A 15,817-nucleotide genomic window follows, 5' to 3' on the forward strand; every position below is an offset into this window, starting at 1 on the left:
TCTAAGTGGACTTTAACCCAGTTACTACAGACTGAGTCACTGTAGAAACAAATAAAATAAAAGGTCTCTGTTTTGTCCCTCTAGACAGGTCAGGGACATGTTAAGTTCTGTTCTCCCTCTCCTGCTTTCTGGAAGCAGTACTGGACCTGGCATTACACTGCAATAATAATGAACATATTTTATGGCTGTTCTTTTTTATATATGTCCCGGCAACCCTATAGAGTTGATATTCCAATAGAGCCGGCATTTCATTAACAAAATAAATGCACAAGGGGCGTATCTTTGGATAATGAGATGAAATTAAACCAGAGAAAGGCTGGCTACCAGGGACCAGTAAGACGTGGCTAAGCGTGACACATATAGGTGCATGTCTGAGCTATTTTGGTACCTTCTCAGATCTCAAATATTTTCATGACTCACAGCAAACAACTGCTTGTCTCCGAATATGACTGCAAGCTTCCCTTGCTATCATGCTGGATTTTAGGCTGAATCTGAAGGTTGAATTTTGGTCACTCCTTGCAGTTCTGTTTGCTCTGACAAGTTATATCCTGTCACCATACATCAATTTTAGGGTAAATCATTATCTATTTAGATCCCAAACATCTAAATTAAAACAGATCTAAACAAAATAAACATCCTATGCATAGGCCTGTGATTCCCTCGGGCTTATTGATCTCTGGAGGCTCTGGAAAGTCTGTGCACAAGAGGATTGCTCCTCCTCTTTCCCCTCTTCTCTCACCAGCCTCCCTTCCCTGAAAACCTTCTTAACTCTTTAGTGTTCCCTTATTTCTGAGCTCTCAGCACTGGCAAAATAGGTGCCTGTTGCGGCTGGCAAGCACAGAAGCAGGCTATAGGCTTGCTTTCACCCTCCTTTTGTACCCTCCCCTAGAGGTGGTTACTTGGTTGCTTATATAAAGCCATTGTGTTGTCTTCCGACAGCCCTCTTCCTGGTCCAGGGTACTCCAACTCTTTTTTAAAGTGGGGAAGTTTTATACTGGGACGTTTTATACTGGGAAGAAGTTAGTCGTAGGTGGGCCAGAAATATGTTTTTCAGCTGGGGAACGGGCACGCAAGAAAAGCTAGGACAGCGATAAACAGTGACACTTAGCAGAGCGGATTTTGTACACGAACATGACCATGCTGTGCTGCATGGGGAACCAAACACAGGCAAAGCCAAGACTGTTCCAGGCCATGGCATGAGTCAGCAGGAGTTTTACATCTGGCTGGTATTGCACTGGGCATGGGAGGGTAGAGAACACAGAGCCTGGACTATACCAATGCCAGAGCTGGTGTGCAGAGTTAAGACTGAGCTCAGCACCATGCCAGGCCTCCTGCGGCTCCCCCTTCGCTCTCCCATTTCCCAGCAAACTTGTCATCCTACAGCCACTGCACTCCGGGATTGTGTGCTTGGCGCAAATGGCGTATGTTCCCAGATGTGCTCTGAGCTGTGCCGAAAGACCGTCCTAGCTGCTGAGGTTTGCTGGTGAACAGAAGTACTTTGGCTGTGCCTCCTTCTCCTGGTTGGATTTCTTGTGCCAGTCTTGGGATTCCTCAACCCTGAGACAGTCCAGAAACTGTTGGTCGACCCCTTTTGCTTGGCCAGAATAGCTAAGGGTAAAGGGCTTGCACAGCAAATGGGAAGTGAATATGAACTCTTACCCTATTGACTTCTCAACACTCTTTTCCCTCTGTAGGAGCCTGTCAGTCTACACAAGCTGCATCATGAGTTATGAAAAAAAAACAAGTCAACTGGTCAGCAAAGGCTCTGTGATCTTGGTGCTACTTAGCATCATTATTCGTACCTAACTTTTCCTTCGGTTTATTCTACAACAGCCACAAAAGACCAAAATATGGTCCAGGTTTAGCATCATTTGGGAGCGTAGGTGGCTCTTTCCTTGTTATAGTAGCAGCAAGGGACACATAAAGAGCCTCTTCCCTTACCTTGTTCCTTGCTACTACAGTGTCAGGGTTTCACTGGGATGGTCCTCACATCACGTGGGCCAATAGGAAAGATGCAACAGAAACTCCATCCCAACTAGAAATCTGGATGGGTTTCAGAGCCTGTCAAGAGCAAGTAAAGCAGCAAAACTTTAAGTTCAGATGGCAGATTCTTTGGGACAGTTTCCAAGCACATTTATGTTCATTTCTTGGCTGAATCCAACTTTAAACAGAAATCAGAATGGTGATCATGGGGAAAAATTTGTGACCAGCAGAAGCAAAACATCTGTTTTTTTACCAGAGGCAACTGAACTCCAGATGTTGTCAATATCACATAATTCTAGAAGTGCCAATCTCTTTGTGGGTTGCCTTGAGAAAGGTCATGTCACTGAACTCTTGGTGACTGAATGGCTTTTGTACTGGAAAATCCACTCCCAGACGTGCAGTGCATGCCGGAGCTTGATGCAATTTGCTTTGCTACCAGATTAGGCAGAGGGAAAAAGATCACAAGGAGATATCCTACTTTGAGAGCAAGCTGGTCTCACAGATCCTGCATGATTTGCGCTTGTGCTCATTCCTCTTGAAACCCATTCAGCATGTTTGCTGCTACAGGATGCTGCCTCAAGCTGTCAGCAAGATAATCAAATACCTGTACCTCTGCCTGGTCGATTTATAGGAATGGCACTCATCAATATAGTTTACAAACCAGAATCAATGCTGACAGTGACTTTATGTTCCTCTGGAGGACATCATGCTACTGAGAGAAGTACTAACCTAAGTTCATGCTAGAGCATTCCTTGCCAACAAACAGTGTAGGCAGAAGGAAAACATTTGAATCTCCTTTCAGGACAGTTCTTTCTCAGTTTTGGGCAGTAACAACTGGGCTCCTTAGTTCCAATATCGCTTCTTTTTCCTCTTAACCTTTGACTCCCTGACACCAATAAAATGTTGACCATCAATTTTAGAGGCACTATAACCCTCACATCTTGTGTCATCTAATTCCCTTCTACATTTCACACACAGAGCCTGTAGGCCGTGTTTGTGCATGTGACAGAGGGAGGGGAAACAGACGACACATGATCTGAGGGTTACAGTGAGACTACGTGCATCTGCTTTGGGACGCAATGGTATGGCACAAACAAACGCAGTGTGCTTGCATGACACAGAGGCACATGACTGTGCATACCACTGGGTAGCTCTGTGAAGATGTCAGGGGAACTGATTTTTTTCTTTTGTAAAAGCTGTTATCCCTGTCAGATTTTTTTTTTTTTTGTTTTGGTCACAGCTCTACTATTACTTTGCAACATGAAAAGATTCTCAGTGAAATATGCTAGGAAAACTTAAGAAGTTTCGGTGTACCATCTGATGCGGAGTCAAAATGTGCAGCAGTGATATGCAGTGCACGTTATATACTAAATTGATTAGAAAATGGATTTAAGCAATAGAATAATATAACCTGCACCCATTTGCCATTCAAGAAGGGATGCACAAAAGAGTCTGTCACGTAATTCATTAGGGTGATCAGTGGGTCTGAATGGGAACACACTTATTTACAAAAGGGCACGTTATGGCTTTAGAGCTTGTTGGAGTGAAGCTGGCTTAAATATGAGTGTGCATATGAATTGTTCTGTTTTATAACTTGTAAGTTACTCTTTTGATATACTCCACCCTCCAGTGACCTTTTGCTGAGAAATTAATCTCATCCACACACAAACTGAGCTTCCCTGCTTCATTGCTATCACCAGGAGCTGCTTTCTGCCTATTTGCACCTAATGCAAAACCTCAGTTACCTTTTTATTTTTATAACTACTGAATTCAGTTTATGATGAGTTTTACCAGTTGCTTACACCAGGCTGCAGTGCCTACATTTAGTACATGGTATGCTCACATATGAAGTTTAAAAAGACCCTGCATCAACAAACAAACAATAAAACATTCCAGAAGGCAATTTGAGCAGAGGACAGAATTCCTGCTAAGACCTTTGACAGTATATTCATTGGCTTCCAGCTGATCAGACAGACTTGCAGCTCCTTGCTGGCTTTATTCTCGATTGATCTGAAGGCGTTTGGATAGTGCATTTTAAACCAATTGTTGTTTTTTTTTTTTTTTTTTCTCAGAGTCTGCATAGGGGCCGGGGAGAAAAGGGAGTATCTTTCTTGCTAATGTTAGCCAGACAATGGCAGCTTAATTGTAAAGCCCCCTAAAAGAGAATAAGCCTATTGTGTCCCCAGTATGTTTCCCACATTACAAAGGCCACTAAGGAGCACCAGCATCTTTGCCTCTGGGTTACTGAGAAGACAGACTCTTATGCTTGTTAAACGACTGCTTTCGCTAATGATTTGAAACAAAAAAGGCACACACATACAAAGCCAGAGATGTGCACATTTAAGGCTTCTCCTGCCACAAGGTCAAACACATGAAAAGACACCAGGAAAAAAAAAATTTGGCCCCAAGATACCAGAATAGACCCACTTGCCCACCTCTCCCACACCGGCCCTTGCTCTCTTTTCTACTGGGAGCGCCCCCCGCCCCGATTCCTGCGCAGTGAAGCGCGGTGCCCACGGCGTGCCCCTCCGTCCGCCCGGCTTCCCTGCGGGGAAAGGAGCTGGGCAGGCGGGCGCTGCCGCCCGAATGGTCTCCGAAGCGTTCATTACCTCCCGCCTAATGACATGGCCGGCATAGTGTCGTCGTGGTGGGAACACTGCATCACATTAATCAGCAAGGGGATGTGCCAAGATGAAAGGGTCCCCTTGTGTCTGCTCGCTGCTGTGGAAAATGGGCAGGCGAAGGGGGAAGGAGCGGCGTATTTACCCAGTGGTGAGGGAGGGAAGGCACAGCCGGTGCACCCGAGCTCAGCCTGGCCGAACCGCCATCTTCCCAGGCCCGTGCTTTTGCGGCAAATACACTTTTTGTGTTCACGCATGGGGATGGACTGGCAGCGTCAGAGTGCGAAATCCTTCACCGCAGCACAGGTGTGAGCAGAAGTTGCTCCAGGAGGGAGTGGGAGCTAATCCTCCATAGCCTATCCTGACCTCAGCCCTCTCTGATCAGAAACGGGACCATCTCTTCGAACGAGCTGGAATTTGGCTGCAGCCTGGCCACAGGGCTTTACAGAAAGCCACTGTCCCTCAAAACACCCTCCAAACACACTCTCCTCCAACAGCCTCCGAGTCAAACCTTAAATAGTAGCCATGATGAGCCTCCTGGATCAAAGTCAAGCTAGTACCCAAAAGCAAGTTTCATCTCCCAGAGCCTGCTGGTGAGAACGCCAGTTCACCCACACAGCAAAATTTTTAAACGGACTCTTGAAATCTGATAAGAGATCTCATTTCTTGCTACCTTTGTCCCACTTGCAGGGCATTTGAAAGGCTTTGTCAGGCTTTGCATAGATGCTTCTCTGTGTGTTGGGGCTGGGGGGAGGGTTGAGGCATCTACACTGTGGCTGTTTGGCACCCTGCAAAATACTGGGTCAGACTGGAATACCAAATGACAGCCCTTGGCTGAGCTGCTTATTGCTGCGAGATGCAATAGCAGCACTCTAGAGAGAATAAGGAAAGGTAATGGAAAAATGAAGACATTACAAACACAGTTCTTTGCATTGGTTAGCCTCTCCATTCACTTTTGACCCAATCAATTCAGATCAGCCCTCTTTAAAATCCTGCAAGGACTGGCACCAGCTCATGCTCAACTCTTCCCATTTTGCTTCCTGCAGGCCTTCCATCCATTGCAGCTTTTCTGCACTTCAGCTGTGCTGCAAGTTGACTTCAATTGCTTTGAAGTGTCTTGCCTCCAAACCCCACTGTTTTTGCAATGTATCTGCCTTATTAATGCAGGCTATTAAACCCACTTTGGAAGCAGATTTACTGCGATGCAGGTAAGTTTATCTGCCACAAAGTAGGTGTGAATGCCAGTTCCTCCTGCAGTGACTGTTGCCAAGTCCTCACACTGGTATCCCACGCTGTTCTGCAGACAATTAGGGCAGCCTGCTTATCTGTGTGCCACCTGTTGTGCCGGAGTCACCCTGACCCACTGACACCTTTCTATTCAAATTCTGTTGCCAGAGTCAGGTGGTGTTCTTTGGGTTTCAGCACACAGGGAGCATCACTTACAGGATACTGGACAGTCCTGTACTAAGAGACTTGACTTCATTGCCCTCTGGTGAGAGGAGTAAATACAACAGGGACTATCAACATCTTTTTTTTTTTTTTTTTAACGGAGACTAAATGGGATCTGACATAGGTTACAAGTGGCAACCAAACTGAGGAAGGGCAAACTTCCAGTTAACCTTGTTGCATACAACATAAACCAAGTGCATGGAGAGTAGGGGGCATTTAATGTAGCTCAACTCCAGATATCATCTCTCCACCCTGGGCTTTTAATGCCTACAGTGCTGCTCTGGTTTACCCCTGCTTCTTGAAAAGAAAAAATGTCCACTGTGACACCAAGGATGTTTAAATCCAGCATGGGGACTGTACAGCCAAGCAGCTCTCTTAGTCCCACTACCACAGTCCCTGGTTCATTTTCACTCTTGTTCCAGTGCTAGAGATCCACACCAGCAAAGAGCATCTCAGGTTAGTTTCCACATTTGCCAGGTTTGAACAGAATCCTTCCTCTGTCTTTTGGCTGTATATGTACTTTGTAACTCCTCTCTCCTGCTCAGTTTTGGTTGACCATCCTGCCTTGAACACGGGCCCCTTGGTACTTTATTAACCCTTCCCTCAAGCCACCAGGGCAGTGGTGCTCTCGCCATCTCCTTCCCAACAGAGGCCCAGGAATTCCACAAGATTGAGAGCATTTTGCCACGCCCACTCACCAAAGACTGGGAAAAGCCGATGGGACTGGAATCCCAACCCAAAGACAAAGCAGAGTTTTATCCCCAGTGGCATCAAGGTTACTATCTGAACAATAACTAGCTGTCCTTTTTGTCTCACATTTGCCTGACAAAAGTGAGATACTGAACTGGGATCACTGCAATGCAGCCTGTGCTAAAACTGGCCAGTTTACATTGGAGGAAAAAGGCTCGAGAGATAATATAGTGGAAAAAAATCTGGTCTCTAACCTACCAGATAAAAAGACAGAAGCACGAGAAGACATCCTACAGCATGATACAGGGGAGATAACGAGAGGGAAATGTGTCAGACTTTATAATTACAGCTAACGAGGTTAATCTAAGGGCAACTAATCCTGTAGGAGAACATGGTGGCTCTGTGATCAAGGCCTTCTCTGAAATACCAGAGTCTTCTGCAGCCCTCAATCCCTAAAGCTTCTCCCCTTCTGGGACATCCACAGCCCCCCAGCGCAGAAATATCTCCTTTTCTCACTGAGCCACCCCAGCAGTGTGCAATTGGACATTCCTACCGCTACAAAGGCAGTGGCTTCTCTGCTGGTAACCTGCACTCCGAAGCAAAGAACAGGTGTGCCTCCTGCTTGCACTAGCTCCTGACCGCCGAGGCACAAGATTGCCTGCGCTCTGTGGCTTGTTTTGGAAGGTGCCTTTTGACTTGTGTTTTACCACCACTGCAAGTTATTCCAGGACTCAAGCTTCATTTTGGCCCATGAGTTAAGTCATCGGAAGGAGCCCGATGAATAGCAAAGAGCTCTAGGAAGAGACGTAGAGTAGAAGCCTGCTCATTTTCCATCTCTGCCTCTTTTTATGTACCCCTCTTACTGCCACACTTCTGGTGGCTATGCAAGACACTCCTGTAGAAACCTTTGTGTAGTAAGCACTATGCAAATCACAGTTTCTCTTCCAGTTTTGGGGATGTTACTTTGAAACCAGTCTTTTCCACCGCAGAAAGGTAATGGTACAAAACCATCATGGAAATTTCTTGTTTTGGCACAAAATTTCATTGCTTCTGAAGAGGAAAACCAACATCACCAACATTCCCCCTCCCAGGAGTGAAGGAGAATGGGGCAAGTGACTGCTCCACCCCGAGCTCTCCAGCCTTGAAATGGAAGTATCTCCAAAGGTCTATGCGAAGGCCCTGCTGAGGCATGTCTATAGAGCACACAACAAATCCCAAGCACAGGTAAGTTCTGTTTCACAGTTTCACCCCCACTCTTCATGTGACAGTCACCTTTAAAATCCCACAGTCCCTCTTTCTCACCTGGAAACATCATCTCTGGCTTTTCTTTCTCCTTGTCTTGGTTTCTGGTTTCCAAAGGACTGTTAACCGAGAACGTCTTTTCTCCCTTGCCTCTACACTTCTGTTAACCCTGCTTTACCTATTCTGTTATGAAAAATAAAATGAAACTTCAGCTGCATAAAAAAAGGACTCAAGCCATTTGACAGTAACTGCATCATTAGTGCCTGTCTCTCACTGGTGCCAAAGGTGAGAGGAATTTTAGTAATTCAATAAATAGATAAGATAGAAGAGTTGTTTGATTTAGTATTTGGCTGTACCATGTTTCTGACATACTGTGCAGCTAAAAAAATGCTAAAGGTCATATGATATGTTTCTTTAGGCAAATGAAATAACTTTTTCTAAAGCGATATGCTCACTCCAGGTGCAATTATTCTATTTTTAACACTTTCCTGTACGTCCCCCTTTAAAGGAAGCTCTTATCCCACAGCTCAGTGGCGATTTTTAAGTAATTACCCTCCCTCCACACCCCCACACTAACACCAACAGGGCTCACAAGGGAATCCCAACAGGCAGACTGTTATTCAGTCCATTTCTGCATTTCTAAGGCTCATCGACCTTTCTTTTGTCAGATAAAAGCTTCCCATCTCTTTAAGCCCTTCATTCTTGCAATAGTCCCACAGAAAAGTTGACATCCTTGGCAAGGAGAGTGAAAAGCAGCTTGTCCTCCCTTCCCAATAGGCCAGGCTGGGGCTGTTTTAGCCTGTTTAAATCTCTCCCCTATTTATATGCTAATGTTCTGGTATCAGCAGAAAGTATAAACAGTGTTGTTCACAGCTCCCTATAGCCTGCAAGCACCAAGCTGCCAGGAGAATACTGTGTACTGGGCGAAAAGATGTATTTATTGACAATGAAAATGGCCACTTCTAAGACTATGAGAAACAAAACTAAACTGTAAAAATGCAGTGTCAGCCAACAATATAACGATACAAAACAAGACTGGCAAAAAGCCATTAGCCAGGGGGTCAGTCATGGGCCCCAGGGACGTATGAGATTTCATATTTAACAGAGAGATCTGGGGAGACCTTCAGCTCAGAGACCTCTGAGAAAAGAGAGCATCAAGTTCCTTGGCAAGGCAGCTTACATGCTCCATTTGCTATTATTGCAGATTTTTGTTAGTGGATAATGGCTCATAGCTTGGCTCATAGCTCTTCTGCATCCTGAAGTGAATTAAAGTCTGTTAAGAAAAACAGCATGGTCTAAAGGAGCGAGCACAGGAATTTTTGAGTTCAGATCTTGTCTCTTCGTTTTGCTACGTAACTCTTTTTACCAGTAGAACACTAGGTCTTAAAAATAACAGTAACAGCAAAACGAGGCAGCAGTAAGGAGGTACATCAAAGATGGTTGTGTGATGTCAAGCTCTCTGAAGGCACTAGGGCACAGAGCTTGTCTTCTCTGCATCAGTCGACAAAATGTTGCCAACTGCAATGGCACTCCCTGTTCAAAACAGGGGAAATACCTGCTCACATCAGCAATGCCTTATCTCCCAGTAAATAAAAATGAAAAAGCCTTAAATAATCCCTGTCTACCATAGTGCCTACTGTATGCAATTCTCTCACAAATGCAATTACTGACAAAAGATGCTAGACTGGCTGACCTGGCAATCCTTATAGTATGGTTTTCTGCTGAAAGACAGAAAAAGGCTGGGACAATTAAAGTTTAAGTCATATTCTCCTACTGTATATATGTTTCAGCTCTCAGCAGAAGAGATCCACCACTCTACTTCCAGGAGGGAAAATGCAGGGAACTTCAGTGAGGGCTGAGCTTGAGAGTTCAGGTCACCCAGGCCAGCTGAGTCACATCCAGTGCCTGCACTGGCAATACCGTGCTCTGCTCTCCTTTGGGGGGACTCCAGTGGCCAGATCACCAGTCCAGCTTGCCTCCTCAGTGTTCCAAAGCCACATCACACCCACCAGTACTGCTGCCTCTCTTGCTGGGCAGTCTCAGACAAGGTGCCAAGAAAGGACCGAGTTTTTGTCCAGCCCTCACAGTCCTGCAAAACCAGTGCAAAGGCACCTGGGTAGGACAATGTCAACTTGCTTTGCTGTTACTGGAGAACTATACATATACTGTAAATAAAAGGAAGTAACCTACTCAGCAACTTTATCCACACTGAATTCATGAAAGGGTAAAACGCCAAGATGAGTGCTTGAAATGACATTGTGCCTTGTCGAAGCAGCACAGTCACAAAAAGAGTTTGAGGTCATGAACAATGAGAGTACTATATTGGCAAAGATGTGCTTTTCTTCCAGTGGGAATTCAGTTGCTAAGTGCATCAAGAGGATTTACAGCAACCCTTTGCTGTAATAACTAGACATAGGCCTGCATAAAAATCCCACATTTGGCTATGGCACACTGGCTAAGACTACTCTGTCTCCTTCTAGTAGTATGTTCCCAAAGAAGGAAAGAGCTTTTTTCTGCTACTACAGTACAAGTGAAATCAAGTAGTAGTCCGGTGGTGCCATGCCAAATTTTCTAATGCAGAAAGTTTCTCTGTCTCCCAAGTTAGAGTAATTTGTATGTGGTCTTGCACATAGTACTTACATCACCTTTTTAAGAAACTTAATCCAACTAGTTTTGAGCTTTGAAGTTTTGCCATACAATATAAAAGGGTTAAGTCTATCCAGACTGCATCAGGTGCCCTGCACACATTACACTGCATATTTTGTGGGATTACAAGTGCTTATCAACAATGCAAATAAACCAGTCCAGTGCATTTCTTCCACCAAAGGCTGTCTGAAGCTTGTTCATTTCCAATAACTGTCAGCTAAACCACTAAGCCAGGTGGGGATGATTCTTGTCGGAGCTGTCTTGAGCTCTAGGAGCGGTTTCTAAATCTCATGCCATTACTTATTGTTAATTACTGTTTGGTAAGCACCAGCAGTTAGAGACAAATAAAGGCAGCCCCACAGCAAGGGGTTAACCTTTACGCACAAGGCATATCGATTAAGACCACAGGATGAAAGTGAGAGATGTCTTGAATCTGAAGCCAGGAGCTGGGATTCTAGTGCTTGGATTTTTGGCATCTGTATCTGTAAGAGGATGAAAAGGCATATAAGTGTTTTTAAGGGTAGGTGGGTGTTTTGGTCAAAGAGAAAGCTGACGCACCTAAAACTATGAGAGAGAACTGTAGACGCACTTCTTGGAGATACATCTACAGAAATATTAATAAAGAAAAGGCTAGAATGTAGTCTTACATAATTCATTGCTGTTGGGACACAGGCCGGGAGGGAAGAATGGAAAAAACAGTCCATAAAGATGCCAATAGTTTCTAAGCAGAAACATCTGTTGAAGTCTTAAAAACGGTCAGGCCTGCAGCAAGCTCAGCAACAGGAAAGCCTGCAGTTGATCACTCCTACCCTCATCGGCCCCATGAGCTTGCTCCTACCCCTGGGATCAGCGCAGAGCTTGGAAGATAACTGACACCATGAATCAAACATGGCTCCTTTCTTAAAGGGGAAAAGGGGAGGAACAGAGAGTCAGGATGGGTGTCCAGGGAAGACAAATGATTCAGGAAGAGTTACAAAAGAGTAAAGGGAACATGCAAAGGGAGACCCAGTGGCTTATCCACTCTGTCCCAAGGGGGCCCATGTGCTGAATAACCACTGCTCTGTCCAGTATAATTTTAAACGTCTCAAGCAAAAGGCCTTGCTCCTCTTGGGAGGCTATTGCAAAATCTCACAAATCATCTTGGCCTTTTACATGACTGGCTCTTCCTTTGTCATAGTTCATTTAATTTTCTTTGTCTTCTCTTGATATTCAACAGTGCCCCTAGACATACCAGTTCCAAACAGCAATTTCTTCTTCCTGAAAGCATTTGTTCCCCTCTGCTGTCTTCTCTCAAGAAAGGAGTTATCTTAAAAATATCTACAGAGGTTGTATTTTGTTCATCTCTGCAGGATCTGCATCTGCCAGCAGGAAGGGAGCGTGGTTCTGCTGGATCTTACAAGGATCAATGAAAGGGGGATCTCAGCTGCTATATTACCAGAGAAGTATAATTTGGCAAAAATTCCTATACAGCAGGGTTTGGAGCCTTCCCTTCCTCATATCCAATCATTTCAGATGCCAATTCTGACTAATTGCTCACGTTAAAGCTTCTTAAAGTATATAAACCTTTATCCACTAAGAAAGCCAAACTTCATTCAATGACAAGGAAAAGAAGAAAGGAAGAAAAACTACCAGTCCTTGGGTGGAGACTCCATTTCCATTTCAAATCCAAAACTCCAGCAGCCTGCATTATCCATGGGAGTGGGCAGCAACCTAGCAGTGAATTTCTGAGTTTAAAAAGGATTCTATTTTAGAGTTAGTGGTGACTGAAATACCATGAGAACTGTGTTTCATTTTTCAAAAAAGGGTAATGTTTAAGTGCTAGGGATTGCAAAAGTAGTTACCCTGCACTTTTGAAAATCTAAGCAAAATTCTTCCCCTCCCTTAAACTAATCACTAACGTTTTCTGAGCGACAGTTTTTCTATATAAAGTTAGACTGAAGGGTCAACATATGGCATAGATTGGAACTCTTGCTGTGAAATTATCCATGCAGTCTACAACCAGCACCTCCATAACAATAACAGAAGTGAGCAGAGTAGTGGTGAAAGCGATCAGATGTTCAAAAACAAACTCTGCAGTTTTCAGTATTCATCAGTTTTCAGATTTTGACCTGCTCTAGGTCTGCACTCCAAAATGATATGTAGTGATTTGCTTCCTGGCCCAAATGCTCCCAGTCCTCAGTGCTGAACATCAAAGAAAGCTTGCTGCTCGAGTGGATCTCTTCCAGCCTGCCTGGCTAGAGCTCTGCTCTTCTTCCCCACCTTTTGCTTTTTTCATTGGATTAGCAGCGTTGAACAAGAAACTACGGCACTATCTGAATCTCCAAGGATCCATTTATGAATCTTTGTAAGGTCTTCTCCACTTTCACACTTCCTTTCTGGCTATCTCTATTAACAGTGTGTCAGGGAAGGACTTGGGAGAGTGAACTTGTTCATGTTTCTAGTTGCGGAGTCAGTTATCCTTACCTAATGTTGACGGTGGTACAACTAATATCACTAGAAGTACTGGTACTAGACATAGCTTCTTCATGTCATGCAGCTCAAAATGACTGACCAAAAGGCCTTATCAGTAGCTTGCTTGGTTTTCCTTTCAGGTGCGAAGCAAAGTTTTCACACTGCATATGAGGCATCGGGTGACTTCAAAGACTGAGAATCACAAAAAGGCTTAGGAAGCTTCTTACATCCCGCTATTCCTCCTGCAGATTTCTAACCAGTCTCAACCAGCTGCCCACATCCTATCTGGGCTCATGAAGCCCCAATTCCCTGCAGCTCCTCTGTCAGCACACAAGAAGCGAATGGTCTCCAACAATGCAGGAATAAAGGGAACTTTTAACTCAGTGTTAAGCCTCTTAAAAAATGAGCTGAGGTTCCTCTGAGATTTTATTAAATCTGCCAGCCTGTGAAATACTGCCCAGCGTATCAAAGACACAATGCACCCTTTCTTAGTTTGTGTTGAGCTCTTCATGGATCTCCAAAGGGCAGTAGGGCTGTAATGTCTCATTAGGTCAGTCATTAAATACAAGGAACCCAAAAATTCACCAAAGTCCAAGAGTCAGGATGGGACTCTGCCATCACTTCAGGAGCATCATGTCTGACTCTTTTAATTCATCTTCTCCCCCTTCTCCCCCCAGTACACTGAGAACTACTCACTGTTGCTGATCTATAAAACCCTGCCACGACAACTACTAAAAAGGGCAGCTCCATGCTGGCATTGATCCTGCCTTCATCTCACTGCATTCATTGTCTAAGAGAACAGAGGCAGGATTAGAAGGGGGTTTAGAGTGCAACCAGGCAGTAAGATTAATAACTGCTCTTACCTTCATTCATGATCAATTGAGTGTGTGCGAATCTGCAGAGGACCTTTTCCAAACAATCAGTAGGGATGGCAGTGGCAGTTGTGGTACCAGAAATCCAGCAAAGCAAATTTCAGTTACGCAGCATTTCTTACAGGTAAAAAGTAAATATTTTGCTACCTCTCAACCAGCAAATACTGCTCTGCTTGCGTAGGTCTGCTAGCATTTACCCCCATACCTGTTATGCACCCTATCTTACTCACTTATAAGTCCACTGACTCTAGTGGACACGCAGGCAAGCCTTACATGAAGGGAAGTTTGCTATCAGAAATACTTTCAGTTGTGCACTTGAAATGTGTCAGCTACTTTTTAAACAAATTAAACACCTTGAAGCCTACAGTATAGTATGTTTCACCAGATTTATCCCAGCCTTATCTCCCACAAGTAAATATAGATAAATCAGACGTTCTGGCTCCTTTTTCCTGGATGGGTTAGCACTTCCTTTATGAATTCTTGTATATGGGAATACAAGACACAGCACACACAGAGGTCACAGAGGTGACCACCAAATGGGTTTCCTATGAACCATCATGTTGGTGAGACCTGACTGCTCAGAATTCAGTAGCTGTTAGTGTAAAAGTGAAGAATCCAGTGGTGTGTGAATGCAAACTGGACATGTTTTACATGTGCGTTTCATCACCTAATTCTGTTAATATTACAAAACAAAGTATTTTTGTACCACTTTGACTGGTTGCTTGCAAAGGCATGCAGTATAAGGAGTGATGCAAGTGCGCATGCGTGTGCAAGGCTTTCGGGACACCACTCTGGTCAAAGCCATGTGGGAAAGGCACATGATGGGTTTTGATTTCAGAGTATAGAACATCAGATAATGTTAATTTTCAGAGATGCCCCTGTTCTGCATTTGTCCATCACTTTTTATTCTAGAAAATATCAAAGTAAAGAATACCAAGCTACACAAAGGAATGGCTACATCCACAGCTGAAATGGACCTGGGGGAAGCAGCTGGTCACCCCAGTCAGTACTACACAACAGCTCAGGAGGAAGGTGAAAAACAAGTATCCTTTTATCATGGTCAACAATACCTTGCAGGCATGTCTGTGCAGCCTTGGAATGCCTGGAGCCAGCATGGAGCTTGCACAGATCAAAAACATGGAGCCCTCCAGGCATTTTGCTTGGCCTGACAAAGGACAGGAGGGAGGGCACAAGGTTGCTTTGCCCTTACCATGCTCCCTAACACATCCTGTAACATGTCCCGCAGGACCAAAATTCTTACTTCAAATAATGGAGCATTACCTGAATAGTCATCCCACAGTCTGCACACAGCAGCTGGCTGTATTCCCAAGCATTTAGAAACTGGCCATCCCTATTCAACTGAAACAGCAGGAGAATTTATGGAAGCAAAATTGAATTCCCCTAACTGATAATTGAAAGATTAACTTCTGGAGGGAACGCCTTGAGATTTGTAATGACCACACATGATCAGGACCTTGGTTTAATATCTCATCTATCCACCTAGTACTGACTAAAACAGTGCTGATGGTTGGAAAAAAGGAGAAAAGGAGAAAAAAAAAGAACATACAGGCCTTTGTGATCTGAAATATGGTGTAAAGAGGTCGCTGTAGTTGCCCCACAAAATCTGTCTGCCTGAGGAATTTCTTATTGATTAACAATTCACACTGGCATCAGTGAGAAAGAGTCCAGGAAAACCAGAGCTGCTCCGGCATGTTTTAAAACAAAACAAAACAAAACAATCCCACAAAACCCCCACAGGCTCTTGTTTTCATTAAGCCAAATGCCAGTGGCCTCTGCAGACCTCAACCGAGATCATTAATGGTTGAACTTGGACTACCTTTATGAGACCACCGTATGAGACTT

The 15,817-nt window shown here is 44.3% G+C and overlaps 1 protein-coding gene across 7 annotated transcripts in view; it reads right to left on the bottom strand.

The window, feature by feature from the left end:
• RAD51B (RAD51 paralog B) overlaps nt 1–15,817 on the bottom strand; it is a 479,852-nt gene that overhangs the window by 75,512 nt on the left and 388,523 nt on the right. The window contains exon 11 of one of the 7 annotated variants that reach the window (XM_064460056.1): nt 8,903–11,113. The exons of the other annotated variants lie outside the window; for them this stretch is intronic. Coding sequence (XP_064316126.1) covers nt 11,028–11,113 — 86 coding nt within the window. The 3' untranslated portion in view covers nt 8,903–11,027. Of the gene's footprint in view, nt 1–8,902; nt 11,114–15,817 lie in introns of those variants that run through there. 7 annotated transcript variants of the gene reach the window in all.

This window comes from Phalacrocorax carbo, chromosome 9 (genome assembly GCF_963921805.1).
Source record: "Phalacrocorax carbo chromosome 9, bPhaCar2.1, whole genome shotgun sequence".
Lineage (NCBI taxonomy): Eukaryota > Metazoa > Chordata > Aves > Suliformes > Phalacrocoracidae > Phalacrocorax > Phalacrocorax carbo.